Source organism: Leptosomus discolor, chromosome 6, assembly GCF_034619465.1.
Source record: "Leptosomus discolor isolate bLepDis1 chromosome 6, bLepDis1.hap2, whole genome shotgun sequence".
NCBI classification, from domain to species: domain Eukaryota; kingdom Metazoa; phylum Chordata; class Aves; order Leptosomiformes; family Leptosomidae; genus Leptosomus; species Leptosomus discolor.
Genome location: NC_141396.1, coordinates 36,548,849 through 36,575,995, shown reverse-complemented (window position 1 = coordinate 36,575,995; position 27,147 = coordinate 36,548,849). Strand labels below are relative to the sequence as shown.

At 41.0% G+C, this 27,147-nt stretch overlaps 2 protein-coding genes across 4 annotated transcripts; one reads left to right on the top strand and one right to left on the bottom strand.

Annotated features, from left to right (window-relative positions):
• Window positions 1–1,149: 1,149 nt before the first annotated feature.
• On the bottom strand, window positions 1,150–8,732 carry HNRNPH3 (heterogeneous nuclear ribonucleoprotein H3). Of its 3 annotated transcripts, none has more exons than XM_086467257.1 (10): window positions 8,693–8,732; window positions 7,186–7,320; window positions 6,522–6,660; window positions 5,774–5,961; window positions 5,271–5,357; window positions 4,809–4,927; window positions 3,288–3,423; window positions 2,943–3,023; window positions 2,772–2,858; window positions 1,150–2,499 (listed from the first exon to the last, which is right to left on the bottom strand). In XM_086467257.1, the coding sequence occupies exons 2-10, from the start codon at window positions 7,301–7,303 to the stop codon at window positions 2,423–2,425; spliced, it is 1,032 nt and encodes a 343-aa protein (XP_086323383.1). In that variant the 5' UTR covers window positions 7,304–7,320; window positions 8,693–8,732; the 3' UTR covers window positions 1,150–2,422. The 3 variants fall into 3 exon arrangements, with proteins under 3 accessions (XP_086323383.1, XP_086323384.1, XP_086323385.1); XM_086467258.1 differs by having other exon boundaries at window positions 5,819–5,961; XM_086467259.1 differs by lacking the exons at window positions 6,522–6,660; window positions 8,693–8,732 and having other exon boundaries at window positions 7,186–7,219.
• An 836-nt stretch (window positions 8,733–9,568) lies between these two features.
• On the top strand, window positions 9,569–26,947 carry PBLD (phenazine biosynthesis like protein domain containing). The gene is made up of 9 exons (XM_009948416.2): window positions 9,569–9,652; window positions 11,937–12,036; window positions 15,504–15,602; window positions 16,148–16,257; window positions 16,411–16,440; window positions 16,810–16,898; window positions 18,080–18,258; window positions 20,751–20,813; window positions 26,496–26,947. Exons 1-9 carry the CDS (start codon window positions 9,569–9,571, stop codon window positions 26,606–26,608), a joined length of 867 nt encoding a protein of 288 aa, XP_009946718.1. The 3' UTR covers window positions 26,609–26,947.
• The last annotated feature ends 200 nt before the right edge of the window (window positions 26,948–27,147 follow it).

Here is a 27,147-nt window from a genome sequence, read left to right as displayed (position 1 = left end):
TGGCCTGCTTTTGGCAGATTTTGGGACCACACCATTACTAATGCTGTCTTTGTCTTTCTGTACCACCGTGCTCTTTGACAGGTTGCAGTCTGTCCTCCCGCGGAGCGCAGGACGAGCTGTGGGGTACCTGCTCCATCCATCAAAGGGAAGGGTAAGTGCTCACACGGTGCCGGAGCACCTGGGTTTGTGTCCTTGCGAAATGACTTCTGCTGTGATGAGCTTGGGGGCATTAGGAAGCGCACACACTCCTCCTCCTCCCCGCAGGGGTGTTGCACCAGCTATGCCCACCTGCTTGCAGAGGTGGCTCACTTCCCGTAGGTGTTCCCTTCCTCTCCTCCGAAAGCAAGGGAGAACCCAGCTGCTCCTGAGCGCATGTCCCACCACTGCTTCCATCAGCCCTTCTGGGGGGCGTGCAAGCACTTCAGCTCCCTGCACTTGCTGAAGCATATCTTTGTGTACAGTGGTGGCATCTAAAGCTTTCTCACTGACAGCAACCTTTTTTCAGAGGTTTTTTTCTCAAAAACAGTTCTTCTGCAATTTAAACGCTGCTCAAGTGACTTACAAGGTTCAGGACTGAACCCTGCTCTTGTTGCAGGGTGGAGTGTCGCAGGGGAAGGGATGGGACAGGCTGAAGGGATTTAATTCGTCAAGACTCAAGGTCAGTGTGCTTTTTGCAGGTTGCGTGGTTACACCAAGTAGCCAAAAGCATGACTCCCCACCCTGCTCTCAAAGGTAAGCGCAACACAAGCGTTGGTGCTCCTGCCCACGAAATGGAACACAAATGCTTCATGGCTGCCTGCTGTGCCGACAGAAAAAACATGTGTCCAGTAGGCATAAATGTCCTCTACCTTACTGTGAGGTGTTCTCTCCTGCAACTGGATTAACTCTTGTCCTGACCGTTGTCATCTTAAAACTTATGTGTTTTGTAAAGCTTTCAGCAACAGGTCAAGAACCTGTGTTTTTAAGAGCACTGAGTTGAAGCAAAGCCCCAAAAGATCTCTGCTGTTAAGAGCTCATCTTCCCACCCCTTCCTACCCAGAAATGCTCCAGTACTGGGGAAGCTTCTCTGCCAAGTATCCTGTTAGCTATCATTTCCAGTCGCTTTGACACATGAACACACTCTCTGGTGAAATAAACTCCATTCTCCTCTCCCACAGCAAGACATTTATTACATATAGAACACAGTACTAGCAGAACAGGTGACAGACTTTCAATACCCAAGATCACATTTGACATTTGAAGGGAGGCATCGAGGACAAAGCAGTCACTTTGGGAGATCACACTGGCTCAGAAGAATAAATACCTTTTTTCATTACACATCAGGTATGTTAAGTGTCTTCAAACAATAGTTTCTTACATATCTTACATGTCACAAATGCACAGGAAGTTTATCGCCATGTTTGGAGTTGTGTGTTAAGCACAGAGTATTGGGCTTATCGGTATTTGAGACTTTTTACTTCTCATGAGCTCATCCAGATAATGGATGTCAAGTTTTGAACAAATACGGACACATCAGCTCCGTGTAGCAAAAGAAAAGCTGAACCACATTTAAATACAATAATTTCATGAAAGAAAAAGTCTTAACTTGCTTCCAAATCCCCCACTCTTCCCAAAAGCAGTGTGTGTTTGTGAAAAAACCTGAAACCCTCCGTCGACCGCTTCAACTGAACTATGTTTGCCCTATTTCACATCAGCCGAGTGCCATGCTAGGGTTTTAGTTGGATGGGCAAGTTATGCATGTGAAGTGCAGTAGCTAGAGTCCTGCAGCAAAGCGTGGAAATAAACATCGTTGCTTGGCTGTGCAGAGGCACAAGCCTTGGGCATGACTCGTACGTGCTGTGTGCATCTGAAGGCGAGAGTGGATTCTAGTAGTACAAGAACGAAAGCCAGAGCAATGACTTCTAGCCTCCACAGCTTTACACCGTGTCAAGAAATTACTACAGAGCTTATCAAAAGGTTTAGGAAAGATTGTTACCAACTAAACTAGTCTATTCATCTACCTTCTTCCCCTTAAACAAGTGGGTTTTTCAAAGTCATTCACTACACCAAGATTACATAGAACCAAATCAGTGTTCATAGCAGTTACAGTACAACCACCTTTATTGAACCATAGTACAACATCTTAAACCGACTGAAGTCTTGAGTATGTAATACATCCTTAGGAGTAACTAGTATAAAAAGTATCAACATCAGTGGTTTGAATATAAAAATTTATTTAAAGTCAGAGTATGCAACAAATAAAACCTACAGAAAACAGATTTTCCCATCACAATCTGTTGCTTACCAAATAATATTGTGAAAACACATTCCTTCAGTCATATTATAAAGTTCTTAAAATACAAAAGAAATTAAATTTTGTAAGAAAGTCTAGTAGACCAGAGACTGTTTCTTCCAGGATGTTTTGCAGAAGCAAGGCTATCCTTCAATACATTCCACGCCATCCTCCTCCACCCATACTGCCTTGCCCATAGTATCCTCCACTATTTCCACTGCCACGACCTGCAAACAATTGACACAAGGTCACGCATACATACCTTAAAAAAAGAAAAAATGTGATGGGTAATATGGAACAGCTGGCTGAAGATCGCTTAACTTACACTAGAACACCACCACCTCAGCATGTTTTTTCTAACCGAAGAGCACTTTACAGTTTCAATTTGACGACCACCTCCCTCCTGTCCTCTCAGCACACAAAGCCCACCACGCTTCCCCGCTGTGCGTGTGTCAGCAACGTTCTCACAAAGTACATCGAAACCAGAGCTGTTACTTACTGTAGCCGCCCAGGCCATCGGGAGTTCCGTACCCGCCGCTGTAATTGCTACCCATGCCCATCCTACCAACGGAGCCGTAACCCTGATCTGAAACGCAGAAAGCACACTGTTACCAGCTGGGGACTCACTAGACTTGGCAAAGCGTCAGCGAAGTCTGGAACTGATGCGTACCCATTCCGTCTCTGCCATAGCCTCCCATTCCAGAGCCACCTCCTGCAGTCGAGTTCAGGAACAGCTCGATATATCGATGCTCTGCAGGAAACAAAAGCGCCTTGCTTTGCGGTGTGCTTCAGGACCCAGCAGCAGAGGCACACAAAGCAAAAACCTGACCTTACAAGTAACAGAAACCCGCAAAAAGCACATCTGAAGCGTGGTCAGCAGCAAAAAGTCTCACGGTTTGTACATTCACTGCACAGCAACTTCAGTGAAGGGCAGCTTAAACCCTTAATTTGCTTTACCCTCCTGTACCCTGCTGAGGCCTCGACAGTGAAAGCTGCAGGTGAACATGACACTCACGCATGTGATTTTTATCCTTGGACATGGCAGCTACCGCATCCTCGTGTGTTACAAATTCCACATCTGCCTCTCCTGTGGCTCGTCCATCTGCCCCAATATCAATGTGAACTCTTATAGGATTCAATGGTGAGAAAAACTAAGAAGGAGGAAAAAAAAAAAAAAAAAAATATCCCATGAATGCAGAATTCAAGCCAGGTACTTCTTTGCCATCCCAGCGGTTAGTGCAGCACTGCACCAATTTTACCTCATCCTGCCACGTAAGTTTAATTACCAATTTCCAAAGCATTGCCTAGTGATAGTGGACCTCCAACGTTATGTCAACTGACACCTACGCTGTTGTTATCCCACAACTTGAAAAGCTCCAGCTGCAGAGCTTGAGGAGCTTTCTTTAAAAGCAAAGATACAAACAAAAATTCCTGTCCACACATATCGCTGTAAGCAACAAGTTCTAGTATGATGCCATCCTGAAGAAGGAAAACAATTATTTTTTTTAAAGTTTCTGAAGAAACAGAGCCAAATGAATGTCTCAAAACAGGGACATACCTGTGGAATTCAAAAAAGGATTACTTTTCCTTGCTGCAGCAGATACACAGCAGTATTTCTGACCAGCAGCCCTTCCACCAAAGAGCATGTGCAAACGAACCTGTGGTACGCTGCTGAAGTGCTGTGCAGCAACTTGCAATAACGTGCTCTGAATCAAAGCCTGAAGTCTTGCCCTTGTTCTCAGAGCCTCTAAACTAATGAAAACAATCAGACTGATACAGAAAGTATAGCTCAATTTAAAAAGCAAAACCAAAACCACACCAACAAATCCACAGCAAAACCAGAAAAGAAAATGAGCACAAGCCTAAAAACAGCCTTCTGCATACATAAACCCCAGGTGCACCAAAGGAAGACAGAGCCCCCTACAGAGAGCCTATGTTTAAGCCAGGACGTCTATTCCAAGAAAACTCTTTCCCCAACAAACAACAAGAACTGACACACGGACATGTTACCAAGATCTTGCAGGTGTGCTTTTATCTGCCACCCTGATCTCTTGATGAGTCATGGGGTACCGTTCCCTCTGACCCAACACAGCTCCCCTCTACCCTCCCACCCCATCCCTCCTAAAATCAGTCTCAGGTCAACAAACAAATACACAAACTAAAATTGCTGTTTCACTCTTCTACAAAGGTACAAATCTTCAGCCAAGCTTAAACTTCTAAAGGCCTTAAAATGAGGATACTGATCGCAACAACCGCTCTCTCTCCAATACACCTCGTAGGGAAATGGAAGAGCAGAGTACAGATCAATGTTCAGTGCAGCCTGGCTCACTTTTCCAGCCGTCTTACTTCAGGCATCGCCTTTGGAAAAGCACATTTACTAAGCTCTGTAAACTCTCACGCAGGGCTGTGACTCCAGTTAGCAGATGCCTTCGAGCTATCAATTGCTAGTTTGAGAACTTTAACTCAGTTCGGAATAGGAAAGACAAGAACATGCAAACCCTCGGCGTCAGAAAGCCCTCCTCCCCGCTGCACTTACGTTAGCAATATCATTTTCCGTTGCTCGAAAAGGCAGTCCTCGCATGTGAACAAAGTGGCCGCCACCATGGAAACCCGACCCTGCATCTCCAGCTCCACCATAGCCATGTCCTCCCATGCCTATTAAAAAACCCACACCAAACAAACCATGCGCTTGTAAGATCATCACAAAAGACAAAGCAGTCATTACTACTGGTTTTCTGAAAGCACTGACTTTATACCACCGAATGCAAGATGTTTATGTGTCCCACATACCAACCCAAACACTTAACCAGAAGACACCCTAAGCAATGTATTTACCTTTTCGTAAGATTCCCCAATTTCCCCCTTTTTTAAAGAATCTTCTGTTCTTTACAAAATAATCTAACAAAGCAATTACTGCTGTCTTGGAAATACCATCTTACAACTTAAAAGAATACAAAAATATTTTTAAACAAACTATTAAAAAAAAATTTTCTTTTACCTCTCCCATCCCTCATTCTGTCATCATAGCCATCATTGCCATAGCCGTAGTTGTTATAGCCGCTGTAATCATCAAAGCCACCATATCCTGTGCAACGGAGAGAAAGAAAGGAATGATTACATCACCACTCACAGTTCCCAGAGCAATGCACAAGAGTCAACGTTGCAGTCTTTGGGCACCCAGAAGTTTGCAAACAGCCTCTACAGACTGTCAAACCTGAATTTCTGAACAGAGCACAAATGTAAATTTCCTTTTATATAGTAAAAGACTGAAACATGCAAGTGAGAAATCAAATTCTGCCGAAAACACAGTTTCCTTATTATTCCCATTAATCATAAATTCTAAGCCACATTTTTTGATACAAGTACAATTTTTTTTTTTTTTTGCGAGAAGCATGTCAAACCTCATGGGTACTGCAGCTACTGCCATTTCTTTATTTCTTGACAAAAGATGTCAGAAACATGAGACTGACAACAGAACCTCCATTCATTAGATAAACATACCACCGTCATATCCACCACCTCCTCGACGCATTCTGTCATACATACTTCCACGCCCAGCTCCATAATAACCCCCTCTTCCTCCTAATGGTCTATCATATGGTCCAGGTCGTTGTTGCCCCATCATTCTTCTTGGCATGTCACAGAATCCTCTGATTTCGCTCTTACTACTTTTGAAGATTTCAATGTATCTAATAAAAGAGGATTTTCAAGGTACCAATAAGAATACATGCATAAACTGGCTGAATATTATAAAAGGCCATACTACATTTTCTATAACTAAACGTACAATCCAACAGAAGTAACTACAGATACCATACAACTTAAGTTTCTCCTCAAAACTGTAAGAATCTTAAGTGTATTAAAAAAAAAAAACCAAACAACAAAACATTTTACAGTGGCAAAAATTACTACGTGGAAATTCTAGCTGTACAAATTAAGCATAAAACATGTCTTTCCAGTATGAGAAACATACTGTAGCAAAACAATGTCTAGCTATAGGAGCATTTATCACAAATTACCCTACAAGAACAATTGAAACAATTTTCTGAGTTTAGCAAACTACCCAGAGCAATACTGTCTCCCCCACCCCCCAAATCTACTGTATTTCCCAAGATAACTTAGGATCAGTTATAAAAATTCTTAAAAACAGCCAGTTCCATATCATGGTCCCCAACCCCCCCAAAAGCATTACTGACCCACAACCCCCAAAAATAAAGATTTAACACCATCCCAAACTCTCCATCCCCACCTGTGCCCTATTCTTTCCTTGTGTTTCCCCAGAGCATTTTCTGCTATCTCCTTTGAAGCAAACTGCACGAAGGCCTCCCCTGTGCTTCTCCCCTGGTAGTCCAGCGTCAATGTTATCCCATTTGGCACGATTTCCAACCCTTTAACCCAAGGACAAATAACCCCATCAAGGGGAACAGTGTTAAAGGCTGAAACATTCCCATCTGTAGCAAATACTTAAAGCATATCTAAACAACAACAACGAAAACCGCCTTGTTTCCCCCATCACCCAACAATACAAGCCAATGATCTTTCATTAAACATTTATGGATTTAGCCATACTTCTTTTCTGTTTAAACTATGCAAAAATACAACCACCTAAGTTACAAGAAAAAAATATAGCTACCAATCAAGCAATTTAACTGATCCAAATGCTAACATTCAGGTTATCCCAATATGCATAATATGTTTACCACCTCGACAAAAATAGGTATATACGGTGTTTTACTAAATCTATGGTTACTTGTACTTCATTTACAGGGCACAATTCTTACTTAACATAAACTATTTTAACACAATCCCTCCCATCCACCCCATTAACAACTCTTACAAATTAAAATGTACAGAACATTGTGCAAAAGATATAAGAAGACTCAGTCACTATGCTTTGACTATACTAGAGATACCTTGGAAAAACTGAACAATCTCTTCTTTGCTGCAACCAAATGGCAGGCCTCGAAGTCGTACCACTGTTCCATCATTAGTTGTATCATTTGGACCATTGTGTTTTCCACTCCAGTCCATCTTTTATTTAATCAAATCTAAAAAAAAAAGAAGAAAAAAAAAAGAATGTTGAGATCTCAAATACACCTAAGTCCCTCCCCTTAAAAGAAATCGGTTAGTTTTTCTTCAGGTAACTAGCATTACGGATAATACCTTTGTTTCTGTTACTGTTACATATTTGAAACTGTACTTTATCACATCTACAGCACACACACATCTAAACCCACCCCGAACTCTGATAGGGAACGCAGCGTGTAGGGAGAGCAGCACGTGGGTAGGCACAGCACATAAAGCTTATTACTCAGAGTCCATTGAGCCTCTGTCCAAGAAGGTTTTGTGGGATTTTTTTCTTGTTATTTTTGTTTGTTTTTTTTTAAAGCATGACAATTGGAGAAGAAGTAGGAACCGCACAACGGCTCCTGAATGGAAACACAAGGTCTTCCTTTGTCTGCAAACAAAGCGCCACGGGCCACGCTCCCGGTTTTTCGTGGTCCCCCCCCCCCCCCCCTTTTCTCTTTCCTTCCTCCCTTGCGGAAACACCGGGGATGTGCTACCTCGAGTTACGCGGGCCCGGGACAGGACAGAGCGCTGCGGGAGCACCCTCCGGGGCGGGAGCGAGGGCAGGGCCCGGTGCGGCCCGGCGGGAAGGGGAGACGCCTGACCCGCGCTGCGGGGGCGCCTCGCGCCGCCACCTCAGCTCCCGCGCGGCGGCAGGTGCGCGCGCCGCCCCCAGCCGAGGGGGGGGGGGGGGGGGAGGAGAGGCGCGGTGGATGGATGGGGGGGGGGTACCGGGAGCGCCCCACAACGGGCCGCGCGGCCGCCGAGACGCAACGGTGAGGGAACCACAATCGCCGCCCTTGTCAGGCGCGGGGCGCTCCCCCCCCCCCCCCCCCCGTCCCTCCGACCGCGGCGCCGACTACCGCCTAAATCGCGGCCCTGACCCGCGGCCCGCTCCCCGGCGCCATTTACCGCGCCTCCTCAGGGCCGCCCCCTCCCGCCTCCCACACTCCTGCCCAGCTCCCCGCCGCGCCCCGGGACCACCTCTCCGCCTCGGAGGAGCTGTCCGGTCTCCGCCTGCGCACCCTCTACCCGTCAGGAGCCCCTCGCCGCCGCCCGCCGCTCTCCCGGGGCTGCTGCCTCCCTCTGCTCTACCACTCAAAATGGCGGCCGCGCTCGGGAACGAGGCTCCGCGGAGAGGGACCGCACCGCCCCCCTCTCCCCGCCCTCCTCCGGGAGCGCCGCTGCCCACAGCTCTCGCAGGACTGCGCCGGCCCCGACACCGCGCCGAGGGGAGGAACGGCCTGCCCGCCTCAGGGCCCGAACCCCCGCTGCTATCGCCGCCCTGCCTGCAGGCAGCCCAGGCGGGCGCAGCCGGGGCTCGCTCAGCCCTCTCTCCCCACTCCCACTCACCAGGAGACCTTCGGACACCCCTCGACGTGCCCGAGCAGGAGCTTCTACCGGGAAGGAGGCTCCTCCTCACTTCTAACCGGCCGGCGAGCTCAAAACCTACGCAACCGAGGCAGGCAGGATGGCGTCCCGGCTTGGCAAATATCGCGATAGCCACACCGCGCTCTTCAGCCCCTACTGGGCGGCACCAGCACATGCGCGCCTCCGGGGAGAAGAAGCGACGGCGCATGCGCTGCGGATGGGGAGTTCCCGCCTATTTATTTCACCGCTAAGGCTGTGAGCTGCTGAGGCGTTTGCGTGTTAGGGTTCCTGTCGCGCGGGCTCTGTGCTCGCTCGTGCCAGCCGGGCTCTGGGCGGGGGCGCGCGCCGCCTGGGTGTCCCCGCACAGAGGTGCTGGCGGGCGCGGCGGCCGTGTGTCGGCGGGGGTGTCCGGCTTCCTCGGCGGAGGCCTGGGAGGGAGAGGGTGTTTGTCCGGTATGGGCGCACGCAACGGCTGCCTGCGTCTCCTCGGCTTTGCAGCTGTGGTGAAGTGGGCCCGAGGGCGACCTCGCACAGCTCCCGCCTTTGCAAATGCCTCAGCGCGAGACAGGCTGGGCCGGGCGCTGTGGTGGAAGGGCCCGTGAGGGCGTTCAGGAGCTGTCAGCAAGCGATGCCAGAGCGAGGTTAACATCTAAAGAATCGAAAACGGTGCTGAGGGCTCAGGGGTGTGGAAGGAGGGTCGCGTCCATGTATGTGCTCGATAGTGAGGGGATGGGGGGGCCGCTGGCTCCTCCTACACTTAGGGAAACATTAACTTGGAGTTCTGCTGTCACTTGGGAACAAAACAGGTTACAGAGCACTTTCCAGAAAACACTTAAAGACGAAACAGGCGCAAACGAAATGCAAATTCCTGTTTTTACGGTTGATGCGTTTACAAGCCGGCCATTTTCTGGAAATCCTGCGGCAGTTTGTCTGCTTGAAAATGTAAGTTAAAAAAACCCACCCTATTTTATGAGGGACTGCAGTGCCATTTACTATTCTGTACTTGACCTGAGCACTCAGCACTGAGTTAGACTTCCTTTACTCAGGAGTTCTGCTTGCAAGTATTGGCTGGCGCTCCAGGAAATGAAGAAATTAGTACAGGGGTACTCTTTTCTTCATCAGAACTGTTTCATCCAAGACAAGCTTTGTATTTTTTGTGATTTTTTAAAAACTTTTTTTTTTTTTAAACGACTATATTGGTTCTATTCTCAGCTAAGTGTAAAAGAAATGGTTTAATTTCTTCAGCCAGTGGTTTCAGAATGAAATCTTTGAAAGGAAATGCAATTACAAAATCAGTACTCAGTAGTTTCTGAGTGAAGTGTTTAAAGTGTGGGTTTTGGTGTGGGGTTTTTTCCCCCTTTCTATGGAAGGAAAGGGGGAGTATAGACCTGGATCTGTCTTTCATCATTAGTGTGTCAGGTTCAGCTTTAGCCAAGTTTAAACAGCCGGTTTTTATTGCTTTGAAGTTGTATGGTAGCTTTAGTGCAATTGGCAGTAGTCATCCTAGTCATGGTGTTCTGAACAGTTGGTACTAACTGGTACACTGTTGACAATTTCTACCAAAAGCTGATTATTAACCTGTATTGGAAATTTATAGGCTTTATATTATTTGTGTAGTAACACTTGATGAAAATTGTAAGTATGAAAATACATGTAGAGCAGTCAATGGCAATAGCTTGTAATGACAATACGAATCCTTTCTAAATGTTCCTAAGCCTATCTAGATCTCATACAATATAGCCTACTTACTACATCAGCTAAAAGTTATGACTGAGAACAGCTCACTTTAGAGGTATTTTTTGCCCTCTAGAATCTTAAGTACTCCCTCTCAGAATGGACTTTAAATTATGAGCTTCTAATTGCATTTTAATATTAATTTTACTTTATTATATTACGATATTGAGGGCAATGTATTTGCATGTTGCATTTGGAATGTAGAGATTTTAAAGTTTTTTTTCTACAGTACCTGGCGCTAGAGGCTTTAGCATCAGAGTTAAGCTGAGAATCAATTAAAGCTGAGATTCTAATGCACAATTTTATTCTAAGCTCCCAGAAAGTATGGTGCAGCTAGCAGCAATATTTCTGCTCTGTTCCCTTCAGAGTCTCAGCAGGTGCTTTACCAAAACCATGGGGAGTAATGCAAGAATGGCAAAACAAGCCCTTTCTGTTTCAGAAGTGCCACAGGATGGCAGTATTTCAATAAAGTTCTATTATTTTTAATAACATTTTAGTTGGTCTTTGTTCTGATTTAGTATTTTTAGAGTAATTGACAGACCTGTTTTCCTGGAATAAAGGAGAGGTGCTTGTTACTGTAAAAGGTTAGAATGTTGTTTCATTGTATAGAATTCACTCTGCAAATACAGGTCTATGACACACATCTGTTCTTTCATATCTGTAGTCTGGCATCGTTGGCTGAAAAGGATTAAAGTCGTTAAGGGAAATAAGTAAAGCTAGCAGGACAAATTATTATCTCTCAGAGGTTGAACCTGGCCAGGTCCAGTTAGTACTTTGTTTTGTTTGTGTTTTGATATTTTAAAGACCAGATTTTCAAACCTGGCCAGTGTGCATAATTGGGGGGAAAGAGCAATGGAACAAGGGTGAAGTACAACTTTATACAGTCACCACAGCTCGTGTATCCTGGATCAGTGTTTGCTGGTTTAAGTCTGCAGGCAGTTAGAGCTGACTGTGGTGAGCTCCAGCATTTTTGGTTTTCGCTTTATCTCCTCTCAGCTTCTACTGACTTAGCATGTTGTTCCCGTTGTTCAAGTAGTATAGAGGGTACAGACGTGAGTGCTGATCAGCCATCTTGGCTGTTACTACATACTTCTTGCTGGCATGGATTTTTCAGAGTTATGAAGAGAGAGATGTAGTTACTTTTAGATTATCTTAATAATGACTTCTCAGTGTGACTTTAATCATAACTTTAAAAACAAAAGGTTTGTGTTCATCGAAAGACTGAGTTTAGGTTTTCTGGTGATTTTACTTTCCATGTGTTCCAAGAATTTGTAGACTAGTAGGACAGATATTAGAAATGCCTGTGTATCATAATGATTGAACTAGTTACCCCTTTTTTTGCTTAAAGTTATTTTTTTTTACTCAAAGTAATTTGAACTAAAAATGAGTCTATCTTATAATAGAAAATTAAGTGACTGTATTTATTTGATGGAAAGGTTGATTTTGCATTTTTTTGGCCTGCTTTTAATTGGATTTGTTGTTTCATTGTTAGGACTTGGATGAAGATTTGCACCAAAAAATCGCAGCAGAAATGAACCTTTCAGAAACTGCTTTCATCAGAAAACTGCACCCTGGAGATGACTTTTCCAAAAGTGAGTGGTTCTGCTTATCCACCAAAATCTCTTACAAGGGCATAGGAAGACACTTTGGGTGCATTTATAAGGAATGGTGCTAATTTGTAATGTAGCCCAAGCAAAATCTTGGGGTTGTGATGTATCTTACTTCATAATAATAAGCCTTATGCACATGGATTCTTTAAAGTATTTGTGCTCTACATCAAATTCATTTTACAATAAACAAACATTTATTATTCATAAATTAGACCATTTGTTTTAGTGCCTTTTACTAAATAAGCAAGCTGTATATAGAAGGTCTTCTAAAAATGCTATGCAAAGATCCTTCAATTGATGCTTCCCTTATTACTAGTAATCTCCAGAGATAATTTCTTGTTGTACATGCAGAAGAATAGAGACAGAACACACTTATTCCATATGCACAAGACCGCAAAGTGAGTAGAAACTGGCTTGGCTGTTCAGGAAATAATCACTGGGATAACTGTAAGCTATTTATTTGTCACCAAATCTCATAAACTGTCTGTGGAGCCAATACTGGAAAATACAGGTTTCTGACAGAACTGGGAATTCGAAGTTCCCCAAATCAAACGTGTCAGGCTGCTCATGTGATTAGTTTAGGAGGGCGGGCTTCACTGGTTTTCTTTGCTAGGGTGTGCATATAGGGTGGGAGAGGAAATGGAGAGACACTAGACAAGGTAGAAAATATCAAACAAGTACAGAGTCTGTTCAAAATCGCTTTGTGGATTAGTTTTCAGCTGAATCGGTTTGCTGAATCTGCTCACTTTGCAGTTGTGTGGTGGCATGAGCCAAGGGGCTGGAACCTAGCCTGGAGTTTGATTCTAGGTTAAGGTGTCACATTGGAGTGCCCTCGCTTTGATACAGTGTTGTGGAAGAGAGAGAGAAACAGCATTGGGTTTATTTGCTGTCTAAGAGGCCCTAGAACAGTATGCAAAGAAACTGTCTTTATCTTCGATAGTTTGTTCAAGGAGTGGGATTTTGTACAGTCTCTGTAATTAAAGAGGATTTTCTTAAAATAGTAACTGTCATCGCTTACTCCTATTGTTGAAAAATTGGAATTTGTTTTAAGGTTAGTCTAATTGCTTGACTCAAAAAGTGATACTACTTTTTGTTTTTCATGTTAACACCTTGCCAGTAAGTTTAATACATTTATTTATTTTCAAGTCATCCGTATCTGGGAGCCAATAAAATGCCAGCTTTTTTCTCATTAAAGTGCCTATGATATTAATGGGAGTAGTTTTTGATATCAGATCCACACAGCTGCTGAAGAGGTGCACAGTTTTTTCCAAGGAATTTAGTCACCGAGCCACACCTGAGAATGTGTGTATTGAAGGGTGGTGGGAGCAAGAGGAGACCGGGAGTGTCAGAATGTCATTTATGAGGCTGTCATCTGCTTCTGGAACGTTAATTGGTGTAGTAAGGGTTCCTGGACAAAGAGTGTGTTTTTGCAGGAGTATGAGTTTGTGATCAGTGCATTTCATTTAATTTTAATTAAGAAAAATCTGCATTATTTTAGGGATACATTAATGTATGGGAGTACAAAATGCTTTCTCAATCAAAGTACAGCTGTATGTCTCAAGCATCAGGCAGGTTTTCTGGGTCACAGAGTTTGTCTATCTCCCTTAGGTCATGCTGACTCCATTTTTCCTGCTTTCAGTCACGATTTCCACTTGGGGGAGTGCATTAATACCACAGGGCAGGCTCACAGCTGGGTTCTGTGGCTGCCCTGTCTCAAAGCACTTCTCTGCCATGGCCATTAGTTTCATCCACTAGCTTTTGTTTGGATTCTATTTGTCTTCATGAGATAAGGGACTGACTTTAATGCACTACTTTTTCAGAGGAGCAATGGCAAGACTTCTTTGTTTTTTTTTTTTTTTAAACTATAATTTGTTTCTTTTGCACCTTTTGGTTATGTGTCTATGGTAATTATTCACTTGAAATATATTTTTGTAAGCATTATCTTAAATGCCATGGTGCAAGAACTCTGCAAAAGCTACAGGGAACCAAGTACAGTGCACTTGGGTTCCAATTGTTTTAAACAACAAATAGAAATGTGACTTCTAGTTAAATGAAAGTTTAGTCTACATTAGAGGCTTGAGTGGTGGTTTAAGCAAAATAATTCGTAGTTGACCTAGCTCTGATACAGATTCCATTATACCAACAAAACTATCTTTAACCCAGCTTGGAGGTGTTTAGACATCACCACTGTGACTTTGTAGGATTCCATAATACACAAGGACACAGAGGCTTCATCTTTTAAATTCTCTGCTTTATTACACGTTACCACAAATACCACAAAAATCACCATGAGCAAGTATACCTATGATTAATAAAGTGAATCTCTTTCTCTCTCTCTCTCTTGCTATTACAAATTATCAGTGATGAATAGTGTAACAGGAATCAGTAATAGCAGCAAGAAATATATAATATTACAGGTTAATACAAACTTATCAGTAGTCAATAATCAAACTTATCAATAATATAACAGTAGATAATACTTATGATTACCTATATGTAGATATATGGTACCAAGTGCGTTAAATAGATTGCAGAGGGGAGGACAAAGATCCCAGAAGGGTACTCAGCCATCCCAGAAGTGGGAGGACAAACCAAACTGAGCCTGGAAGTGGGCCCAGAGGGGGCCCAGTAAAATACCAGTCTCACTTCAAAGATGGTGTGTGTCACAGAGTTTGGCCCCTCACCTTGCAGAGGTCCATGATCTCATAGAAAGCTTGTGCAGACCTGTTTAGGAAATGGAAAAATACATGCATCACAGAAAGTTCGCAGAGAGAGAAGCTCCATTTTGGGTAAAAATTACATAATTTTTATATCATAGAGACGTAAGAGAATGTAGGACTCCACTGCTTCAAGAAGCCAGTAGATGCCCTTAATTTCTGTTTTTCACCTGGACCAGCCAATAGATGATGATGTCAAACCAGGTTTTATTTTTCCAGAGTGTTTTCCTATTCTTTCAGTTAGAAGAGCCAGCAGCTGGTTTTGATTCTTACTTTCTTGCGATGTTTTCCCTGTTTTCCAGACTATTTTTTTTGTTGCTGTAACAGTTTGTTGGTTTTGTGCTTACTGATGATATCTTGGCACGTCTCCAGTTTTTAGCTGTGCAGCAGCACTTCAAGGGTGCCAGCTGGGCTTCTCAAGGATGCTTCTGGTTCCCAGGCCTAGTTTCCAGGCCCGCAATCATTTCTACCCTGCAGCTCCTTTGCTCTTAGGCACAAATCAGCTTTCCTACCTTACTAGTAGACTCCTGTTGTTGACCTCAATCAAAAGCAATAGCTATTCTAAAAATCAGTACTAAATAGGTTCCTAAAAGTGTGTTTAAGACCAAGACTGATACACGTTTTGATTAACCAAAACGTCATCTGTATAAATGTCACTCTATAAAATTTTGAGGTAAATTGAAGAAATAGACTTTTTCCACTTAGTAATGCTAAATAAACTTCGTTTTCAAGGTTCCTGCTTTGGACTCAGATGGTTCACTCCAGCCAATGAAGTGCCTCTCTGTGGTCATGCTACACTTGCAGCAGCTGCTGTGTTGTTTTGCCTACAAAGTATGTCTACAAGCTATTACTGTAACTTTTTATAAAATTTACTTCTAATTAAGAAGATCTCTATTTTCTACAACAAAGACAATTAAATATTCAGAACATTTAGAGAACACATATGGAGATACCCTAGTTATTGTCTTTTACAATGGCTCTGTAATTATAAGGTTGTAGTCTGATGCCTACAGTTGGATTCCGATGCTCTACAATAACTCCTGTTTAATGGAAGTGCTAAATATGCAAATGTCACCTGGGAGAGGTACAGTAGAATTTGATGAATAAGGAATATTGCTCTTTCTGATGAAAGGAAACTCCCATTCATTCTCAGAACGTGCAGGAATATTGCACACTGGCAATTGCTGTGTTTAGTAGCCTCAGCAGATTATTTATTGAATTGGCTGGGAATTTTGTCTCAGAGTACAGGTTTACTGTAGTTTTTATATTTTGGTTACATAACTAACTTTTTCTGAATATACTGAGCTACTCTAAGAGGTATAATAAATGAGGTTAAAGTTCTTCTTTTTGATAATGTTGCAATGTTCTCTCTCTAGAAAACACAAACTCAGTTCTCACATTTGTGACACTGAGTGGGGAATTAAAAGCCAGACAAGTGGAAGATCATATTGTCCTGGATTTACCACTTTACTTAACCTACCCACAGGTCAGTCAAAATATTATTAATTAAAGGCTTTCAAGGAATTTATATTTTTATGTTTGTATGTGTATGTGAGTACATCTGTCTGTCTGTAGTTGGATAGACACACATATATATATGTTTTATTTTTTACAGTGGTTTTTTTTTTTCCTGCTTCAGGTACTTGAGGAAGTAGAAGAGTTAATAAAGGTAAAAAAAGAATCTATACATGGTCTTAGAAGCACATTTATTTTGATACATTAAAATGGCTGAGGAGTGGCAACATGGCGTTGCTTTATGTACTCCTGAACTTGGAACACTAAATTTAGCCTATCGTGTGCACGTGAGGGCAATCTAGTGTCCTTGCCCTCTTCTAGGTCCCTGAATTTCTTTCCAAGTTAGAGCTCTTAGCACCTACACATATCCATTCATGCACTTAGTGCATTTACTTCTCTTGCTTGCGTGTACTTCAGGGCTGCATAAAATACCTTGCATAAGCCCTGTTCTACGAAAATGTTAAGAAAATAATATTTCATATTCAAATGATGATGTTTTTGTCTCCTTTAACTTTTCCACCAGGCAGCCGTTGGTGACATGATTGTTCAAGATCTCCGTTATTCTCCTGACACAGAGAAGCTATTAGTCCGCCTCAGTGATGCTTATGAAAGGTGTATTATGCTTTTTTTTTTTTTGGAAAAAAAAAAAAATCAAGTGGGCAGAAATAGAGACTACTTGTTTAAGCTCTGTTCCTTACATACTTGGCTCTTTTATTTAGGTTTAGAACAGGTGGAGATTAAAAACTCTAAATTAAACTCCTATGTTAAATAGTTATTTTATCTTCTAATGTGAACTTACTGAACCTGCAAAGCTTAATGAGATCAATCTGAAATCTATCTCAAAGAAAAGGAAGTGTTGGAAACCGTTTGAACGATCGTATATTTTCTCTGTTCGAGTTAAAAAAAATGATCCAGTAACCTAGCAGGAAATGAATAGTGTTGCTTCTCAAACGGAGAAGTAATAGTTGCATAGCTATAGATGTCTGCTTAGTGAGACAGGGTGCATTGACAGAGTGCCATGGATTCTTTTTCCCATTTGACTGTAATCTGCTTACACGTACTTAACAGCATCATAAGTAGCTTTATAGAGGAAATTCCAATTCAAATTATTCCAAAGCATTTGTTAATCCCAGAGAGCTGAATTTCATTGTTAAGTCAAGTATGACTTGGATATATATATTGCCAAAATAAAACTTCTTTAATCAGGCCAAATTACTATTATTTTTGCTTGAAGTTTGGCCTGACTCATGTTTAAAGATTTGGCTAGTGGGGAGATAAAAACATCCTCAGCTGAGTACTTATTATTTTTATCCTTTCCGACTTTGTTTTGTAGGGAGGTATCTGCAGCTTTGCAGTCTTAAGACTGTTGTAGAGTGCTTTAGAATCCCATGAAGATCCGAATGGTGTTAGTTATTTGCTTGCTCTGAAAGGAGGTGGAGTACTTACTCTTTGTGCTCTGTAGTGATGAAATATTTCTTTTAATGATTAAGATGTTGAAACAGAAGTGTGCTCTTTTGTAGCTAATATTCCAGGATGCTCTGTTTTCAGAAATAAATAGGAAATGCATGGCTTGAACTTTTTTCTCTGCTCACTCAGAGTGTATTACATTTGGGGTAGTCTTCTGTCAAATGGCATTGGGAGGACAATGCTAGGAATCTTGTCTCCTGTAACATTTTGCTGTGACTGTTTTGGGAATGTAGAGAAGATATTTGTAGTTTTGTGTTTCTTTTCAATACTTAGATTCATGTAAAATGAGGAATATGGGCTATTAAAATTCTATAATTATATTCAAGGTCTGAGTTGGAACAACTGCAAGTGAGCGCACAACAGTTTTTGTCAGCTGAAAAGATGGGAAAGGTGAAAGGACTCATACTCACTCTTAAGGGAAATTCCAGTGGAAAACCTAAAGGCCATGATTTTTACTCCAGATATTTTGCACCTTGGTATGGAATTCTGGAAGACCCTGTTACAGGTATGTGTTTGTGTGAAGTGACCCTTAGTCTTGTTTCCATTCAATTAGAAGGTAGAAGGTTCTTATCAAACTTCATGAATCTGGTTTTGTACTTGGAGTCTTTATTATAAATTACTGTTTTATGTGGACAGCAGAAGTTTGCTCTTTAAACTGAAAACTTCCGTGTCTGATGCTGACTCCTTCAGAAAAAAAATGAGCTTCTTGCTGTTATCAGACCAGATATTACTGTGTCTTCTTCAGATCTTTTCCCTGAATTATTCCAATTAGAGAAAAGCGAAAGACTAGTTTGGTATTGAATGAGTATTGCGGTAGAAGTTCATATCCACTTCTGTTGGTGTTCTGTTTTTCTTCGTTAATTTGTTTTGTGGGTTGTGGTTTTTTTTTTTTACTTCAGCTGAGATCTCTAGTTTCATGACAATTACTGTGGATGTTTTCAGGCCTATGAATAATAGGAACTCAGCTATTTGTATATTTAGGGGCAGGAAGTCTAGTTCTCTGCCTGTTCCTTCAATGTTCCATTCAGTAGGTGTGATGATGATTACTACAGAATTATGTTATTTGTTTAGGTGCTAGTTAATCACAGGTTAATTATTAGTCAGTTGAGAAAGTGGTCAAAAATGCTCATTAAATGTTTTGCTAAATAAAGAGAAAACGTTCTTTGTTGGAATAATGCTAGTTATTCAGTGCTTCTAACAGAAAGAAAGGTTTACAAAGAAATACTAGTCAAGTATTTCAGTTATTTATTAAGCTTTCAGTCCTGCTTTCCTGATAACGCTAGGGACAGAATCTGGTAGACATATCTAATCCCAGTGCTCATTCCTTAGGATTTCTGGGAAGACTAGTATTGATATGTATGAAAAGCTAGAAGTTTCCTGAATCTCTGAGATTTTTCTAGACTTGTTATAGCTCCCTGTTGCTTGTCTTGTATCTTTATATGTTCTTACTTTTATAGAAAAAATCTCTTTATTGTATAGCTGAAGTTTACTTTTAACAGTTTGTATTGTATTTCTTTTGTAATGGTTCCTTAACAATGCTGCATGTCTTGGTGTCCTTGAGACCTGATAATTATAGTTACTTCACAGCAGGGTTTCCAGCAGAGTGTCTTTGCCCCTAGCTGCTGATATAGACTGAAGCTGCATGCCTAGCTATGAATCTGAGAAGGCATCCTGAGTTTTTAAGCCATTTGCTGGTCAGAAAAGAAGAAAAAAGAAATTGATCTTTTAGTTTTCCAAAGCTGTGGTGAGATCTTAAAGATTTCGAGTTACAGTGTGATGCTTAGCAGCATTCAAGATTGAAAAAAACCCTGAGGTTTTGTTGTGAAAACTGGTAGAGGAAATACTTTTGTTTTACATAGTGACTTCTATCCACCTGTTCCTATTCTTAAAAAATATCCAAAAGCCTGTTGAGATTTTTGATGGGTAGCTGTTCATGTTTCATTGAATAACATCATGTTTAGATGAATAATATCTTGAATTTAATATTTTAGATTTTGTTATTAGGAAACTTCACTTTTGGTGAGCAGATGACTACTTTGGCGCAAGTACTGTAATCGGGGGAATGGGACAACTCTGCGCAGGGACAACTCTGCACGGGTTGGTAGATTGCGCTGGTCCTCCCCAGTGCCACACCGGTCCTCCCCGCTGCATGGCGCTGCGCCGGTCCTCCCTGCTGCGTGGCACCATAGCGGTCCTCCCCGGTGTGTGGCAAGTTCTGCAAAGCCCTTGAACGTTGGCGGGGGCTCTGTGCGGTGCTGCACGGAGCCCCGAGCACCTGGCAGTGAGCAGTCTCTCATGGGAGGCGGGACTGCCCTTGAGCTCATTCCTGCTGTACCTGCAGTATGCATTACATTAGGGGGAGCACAGGCAGCGCCCAGGCGGCCGGCTTTCCCACTGCACCCAGAGCTGCTCCCCACTCTGCTTCCCCCCCACCTCCCCCGCTGCTTGCCCCTCTGCCTGTGCACCTCGTCTTCCTCCCTCTAATGTAATGCATACTCAGGCACAGCAGGAATGAGCTTGCGAGCCGTTCCAACTCCACCTCCCCTGAGAGACCCTCGCTGCCAGGCGCTTGGGGCTCCCCGCAGCGCTGTGCAGAGCCCCCGCCAACATTCAAGGGCTTTGCAGAGCTCGCTGTGCAGCAGGGAGGACCGGGAGAATCTGTCAACCCGCACAGAGTTGTCTCTGCACAGAGCTGGCCGTGCAGAATTGTCCTAGACCCTGTAATCAGTACTATTTGTTATTCCTACCAGTTGTGGCTAGTCGTGAAGCCCTTGCCTAGGCAAAATTTCCATTGAAGCCAGAGGATGAGGAAGTAATAATTGCTTTATCATAAATAAATGAAATGATAAAGCCTTAAGTTCTGTCTGCTGTGAAAACTCTTAGGTGTTTTTGCCCTAAGCTCGATTTGTTTATGGCATTTACATTTTTGAATGTGCTTGCTCTATCGAGTAGTGATTCTAATTTAATTCTGTACTTTGTTTTCCAATTTCTTTTAAGGATCTGCCCATGCTGTTTTAAGCAGCTACTGGTCAGAGCAGCTAGGGAAGAAGGAAATGCTTGGTAAGAGAAACTGTTTTCTTGCAAAGCTGGCCATTTATGTAAAAGCTACTCACTAAAAAAGAAAAAAATGTGTTATTACTAGCATCCAAACTGTAGCAATAACTCTATCCATTTTCTCAATGTGATTAGAATGTTATGTAGTATTTTGTGTGTGAGGTAATCTTTAAGAAATTGCTTTCTTTCCTACCCATCAACATGATGCATCATGCCTGCAGGGCATGAAGTGACCGTTTCTGTATCATAACTCTCTGCAGTTAGTTTTTGACCTCAGCTTTTGAATTTTAGCTCTCATGACATTTCATCATACCTGAAGCTTGGTGAACTTCAGATGATGTTGGTTTTGTGTTTTAATTGAATTTTTGCTTTACTTCTTGGTCTTTATGGCTTGCATTTTGGGTATTGGGAAAACGTATCAGTATTGTCATTCACATTGAGTACTTTTCAGTACAGTTTGGACAGTGTTTTCCTTTCCCCTTGTGTATATTAAGATGAGACTGAAAAAAGTCACATGATTTCTGCCTGGTTTTGGAATTTTCCTGAGAATCACTCCAGATTAATCCCTTCAGTGACTTCTTTAGGAGACCTGGGGTTTAGAATAGCTAGCACTATTGTAGCTAGATAAGAAGAGGCGATGTATTTTTAGCACTCAGATTCTACGTACAGAATTTGCTGTATGGCACAGGTTTTTTCTGGTTTCTGATACATCTCTGTATTTAGGTATGAAGATCAGTTTTCCTCAGGATGATGATCTTTTACGTAGTAGCAAGGAAGGATATAAGAAAGAATAGTCACTTATGTTACAAGAACAGAAAGAATTTGACTGACCTTAAATGTATAAGAATGGGGACAAGATACATGGGCATTGATAAATTTTATTTGTTTGTGATTTTATTTGCAGTCCTAGTTTTGAATGATTAAGCCTTAAAGGAATCTGAGATGATTTGGCCTCTGAAGTCAAAGAACAGATTTACTGGTATGATTTCAGTCAGTGAGATATGCTTATTAGATGACATATTTGTTATTAAGCAAGAAACTGAAGAACTTGGTGGAAAAAAACCCGAGAGAAACTGTTAATGCGTGACATTAGATAAAAAGGCATTGAGTGTTTGCTTCTCATGTTTCTAGTGCTTTGCCAGAGAATGGAAGAACAACAGAAGCCGTACAAAATACCCTTATCCTTATCTGGTTCCCTAAGTGGGAGGAGGGGATAACAATTCTTTCATGCACCTGACAACAATTAAGTCTTTGGTAACATTTAGTTTAGAGCAGAGATTGGACCCTTGATCTAATAAGGTTCCTTGTCCATAAAAGAAAACAGTTTTCCAGACAGCTACCTTGAATATAAGCCTTCCAGTATTTGGTCAAATGAATCCCAAAATGGATTTAGTTGAGAATGATAAGCTCTTTAATGGATCTGTTTGCACTCCATAGCTCAGTATGGTAATGCACAGTGACTGAGACCTTCTCCATCGTGGATTGAAGGAAGGGCTTAACATTCTGTTCAGATCTCATTTGCATTAATATCACACACATCTCTAATAGTTTCTGTAATGTTGGGGGGGAAAAATCCCAAGATATTTTCTGAAGAGGAGAACCTGTCTTTGGTAATGAAATCCTTATGGGCTGGCTGTTTCTCATAAGATTTTGGCATTTTCAGATGTTAATGTAGAATTTGAAACTCTTCTATGCCATCTATAGACACTGCTTTAAGTAATCAAATGGACAGAAATTCTGTCTGTATTTTTAGATGATGCTTTCTACCTGTTTTGCATTTTCATGTATTTTGTATATACTGTGCCTTTTCCTCTTTTAGAGAAACTATCCCAGGCAGCAAAGGAAATTGATACTGTAATCAGCTCCTCTAATGTGTTTAGCACAAAAAAAGTCCTGTCTTCCCAGAAGATAATTCCCCCCCCCCCCCCAATATTTCATGCATGTATGTCCTCAAACTTCTTTTGTGGTAGAAATCACATAAACCAGATTTAAATAGAACGTGTTTATTTGACATCAGCTCAACGTGTGGTCTTTACATGTGTTTGAGAAGTAACTTTTCCTTACATGCACATGATGGAGAGGTATCAGGTAGTACTGAGATGAATTCTCTTACTAATGAGATTATTTGGAAGAGATGGCTGGCAATCAAGAAGATTCCATATCACCAAAGATTAATAAATAAGAGCATCTTTTGACTTTTTGGAAACCTTTGCAGTAGCTTCTGTAATATCTGATACCTTTTATTGCAAGAAAAAAGAAAGATTTTCTTCCATAAAATGAAAGATCTGTAAGTTCCAAAATAGATCAGATATGAAATAATATAAAAATGAGGAACATTAAATGTATTGTCAGATCTCTCTGAGTATTATGACTTCTAGAGCTGAAGTCAGCTGCATCTCTGCTGAAGTATCAGACATAATTTCCTGTGTTTGGGTCCTCTTCCTACTTTTGTTAAACCAAATTCTCAAACATTGACCACCCCCATCAACTACAAAGTGAATTTTCCAGTCTTTTTGCAAGGTGAAATACTTCATGATCTTTCTTGAAACTATGTACATATCCTTCAATTTAAGATGAGTGTTAAATCAGAGTTCAGTATCAATCCTTGCCTTTTTTTGTTTCAAGAGTCTCTGCAATATTTAAAAAAATTTTAATCTCTCATATCAGTTGTATAGACTTTCATAATTGCTAATGAATGCAATATTTAGCAGCTGTCTCTGTATCCAGCCCTTCACATAGTTTTCACATTTCTAAGATACCATTTATAAACATGCTTAAAGAATTTGATATATTAGAACAGATTATAGAGGACTTTTTTCAAATTATTGTGAAGGAAAACCAGCTTTATCCAGGACAATTTTTTATCTCGGGTGGAGCTAGAGGAATCTTTCTGTACCTGCTTACTTCAGACAACTGTATTAATTTGTGGGAAAATTTTCATTCTTGTTACTGCCTTTAACTTCTCTGATTCCTTCCCAGCACAGAACAGGTTTATAGCATCTGCCTTTTTTTGGGGGGCAGGGGGGCAAACCGTAAGCAACAACAAAACCAAACAAACCAACCAACCAACCAAAAAATCCCAAAAGCCAAAACCAACCTGAAATCCAAACCTTCCTTTGATAACTGTAAAATCATACTTTCACAAATTTTGCCAGGATTTCTTTCAATACAAAGTCTGTCCCATTTCCTGACTTTTCAGTCTCCTCACTGACTTTTTTTTTTTTTTTTTGGTGAAGAAGTTGCTTTATTCTGGTAGAATAAATCTACCTGTATTTAAGTTCTTGCTAATTTGAATTCTCATGAAGTGAAGAGTTTTGCAGAGTTGTAGTTGCAGCTTTCATCTTTCCCAGGTAATCTCAACACATAGATTGACCAGTTTTATACACAAGTGTAACATTTGTGCCAAAGGAGAAGTGTTCCCTTCCAGCAATCAGCAGATTTATCTACCTTCTTTATTACAATAAAAAAAGTCTTGGAGATCTTACCTTCACTTAAGAAACAAGTGCTTCTTTCGTCAGTCCTTTTATAGGGTTTAGACATTTGACTGAAATAGTAGTGATTTCTAAAACCAGATATTTTTACAAGAGTGGCACTTGTTCCTGAGTTGATATCATTATGATGATGTCATGAAGAAAATCCATTACTCTGCAAATTCTGTAAGCAATGGTCATTTAGATACATCTAGGCTGATAAGAAGCTCCCCAAAACAACAGGATAATATTAGTACAAGGCCACCGTCTGCCTTGTGAGTGCAGGGGTGCATGATTCTACGATTCTGTGACCTCAGTATGCTCAGTCTCACAGTCCTTCTCCCTACGCTTAAACTTTCCTCTGTCTCTGGTTAATCACAGAGGAATTTGGGGCACTAGGCGTTCAGCTGTTATGTATTCTACAGATCAGAATGTATGTGTGTGTTTTTATACAAAATATAAAATGCATATGTAGTATGAGATATTCCTAGTAAATACAGACATGGAGTGGATGTGCAGCAACTTTGTGATCCAAAAGACAAGTGCACATCAGAGATGCCTGAATGTTTCTGGAGACTTTGCTATTAAATGAAATCCTCTAGTTATTGAAATGTTCCATGCAGGTCTGTTTACTTTCAGACATAGTGAGAAATACCAGTGCTTCTGTGTGAGAGAAAGAAAAGATGGAGTATTATTTTCATATGAGTGGCTAAAATTTTCTTTTGTGTTTTTTTTTTTTTTATTATTCTACTTTGGAGGTTTCTTAAAAAATAAAATGGACTAGTATCAAAACAGTCTCAGTAATCCTGCCATGAAACAGACAGCACTGGTTCCACATTTAAAGAAAGAAAAAAACCTGCACAACCAACCTCTGAAGATTTGAAAGACTTCAACTCTTTTATTTAAATCTTCTGTCACGAGGGAGTGGGAGAATTTGGCTGTGTATCCACCCTTCACAATAATAATTGATCAAATTTAGCATGGTCTGGATAGTTAAAAGCTCAAGATATTAAATTGAAGGCATTGCTTCATACACAGATGTTGTTCTGACAAGTTTAAAACAATAACTGGTGGTTCCATAAATGGAAAAGAACAGAAAGTGTCAATATCAGTCTTTATACAGCTCCTGTTTCCACTCTTTTGGAGCGTTTACTTTGTCTGAGAATCTAATACCCGGTTATAAGGAATAGCTTTCTTGTCAGCTGTGGCTGAGCAGTTGTTTTAAAACGTACAGTATATATGCGCCATCTGTTAGAGATCCTATGCTCTGTCAGGATCTGAATACGATCTCTACCCAATTTAGAAATTCTGGATTTGTGAGGAAAAACATCCCCTTTGGCTTTGAACAACTTTTGTAGTAGTTGGTAGTTCATTGAGTAAGGAGACTATGAACATTAATACCTCTTCATCCATTTACAGCCTTTTACAAAAACAACACTATATGAAACTCAAACTTTGCTAAATGCCATCTCAACCAGACCCTTTTCTGAACAAGTAGTTGTGCAACTGAAATTGGACTGCTGAAACAAGTCTGCAGACTCAACATGCTAAGTGAGCATTATCGTCCCACCTGCACATGACTAAACAGTTTAGGCAAGAGTTTAGTTCTGTAATTATTTACAAGTGCAAGGCTATTTCTACTTAAACTTTACTCTTACTAAATTACATATTCAGGATTATATAAATCAATATCTATTCCTGTCTGTGTAAGAATTTGGTCTCGGTTCGTGACAGCTGAAGCGGCATCTATGTTTCTTTGTAGACTTTTTCCCCTATCTGCTTGAGCTTTATTTATGCATTAGCCAAACACATTCTTTGAACCTAGCATCTACTTCAGATATTAAATACCAATGAAGTAGTTCTTTGTTCTTAGACAGAAAATACTCAGTGTTCTTCCTTCTTACGTACAGATACTGTCTATTCCATGAATGGGAGACTTCCAGACTCTTTAGATATACAACGGAAATATCACAGCAAACTTATTGTTCACTACTTGTATCAACTAACATTTTTGTCAGATACAACAGCCAAGTTCTAGTCTGACATAGACACTCAGCTAATCTTCACCTGCAAAGACAATTTATCCAGGATACGGTGCTTGTCCTGGTGCTGCTTGCTTTCTGGAGACAGAGACCTTATTGCCCTGAGTTTTGGTGGATTTTTAAATAGTTTGTGATAGATACTGGATTTTTAACTGTGGGTTCTTGTTTCCATTTAGCGTTTCAATGTTCCCGCCGTGGAGGAGAGTTGAAGATTTCACTGCGTAATGATGGAAGAGTTGACATTGCGGGGCAAATTGCAGTTGTGTTAAAAGGAAACCTGACTTTCTGAAGAAGTTGACACTAATCTCCCACACCTTCAAATGATTCAAATTATGCTGATTATATCTTAGCTGTAGGCAGTGAATCACCTCTGTCCTCAAAAGTCTTCAGTTGCTTATTGTCCATTTTCAGAAGTTGCTTGAAAATGCTCGCTTCTAATCTTAAAGATCCTTAGTATTGTTTTATTCACTTTGATCTTGCCCCTTCATATGCACACTGACTTCAGAAGATGTCCGAGGACAGCTGTCTTGTTTTCTGCTTTTACATGATTCTCATCTTAATTTCCAAATCCCATGTTAAAAGCCATTCCTGCTTCCTGGACTGAATTGTAAACTTTTCTGATGGATAAAATAATCAAACTTTTTCCATATTCAGTCATTTTCCATGAAATCTGACTACAGTCCTTTATTTTTATATAAAAAAGGGTCTTTTCTCTACCATATATTGAAATGATGCTTATATGTTCATTAATTGAATTAAAATATGAAAAAAATTGTTTAGAAATGTGCTCTATGGTTCTCTTATGAACAGTATTTTTCAAAGATGAAT

Excerpts from the sequence above, each read along its gene's own strand:
- HNRNPH3 (XM_086467257.1), bottom strand. The coding sequence starts at position 7,303 with ATGGACTGGAGTGGAAAACACAATGGTCCAAATGATACAACTAATGAT. Across the intron at positions 6,661-7,185 it reads GATTGTTCAGTTTTTCCAAG|GGTTGGAAATCGTGCCAAAT; the intron begins GTATCTCTAGTA and ends CTTGGGTTAAAG. Across the intron at positions 3,024-3,287 it reads CAAGGATAAAAATCACATGC|AGCATCGATATATCGAGCTG; the intron begins GTGAGTGTCATG and ends TGTTTCCTGCAG.
- PBLD (XM_009948416.2), top strand. The coding sequence starts at position 9,569 with ATGCAAATTCCTGTTTTTACGGTTGATGCGTTTACAAGCCGGCCATTT. Across the intron at positions 16,899-18,079 it reads CTCAGTGATGCTTATGAAAG|GTCTGAGTTGGAACAACTGC; the intron begins GTGTATTATGCT and ends ATTATATTCAAG. Across the intron at positions 18,259-20,750 it reads TCTGGAAGACCCTGTTACAG|GATCTGCCCATGCTGTTTTA; the intron begins GTATGTGTTTGT and ends ATTTCTTTTAAG.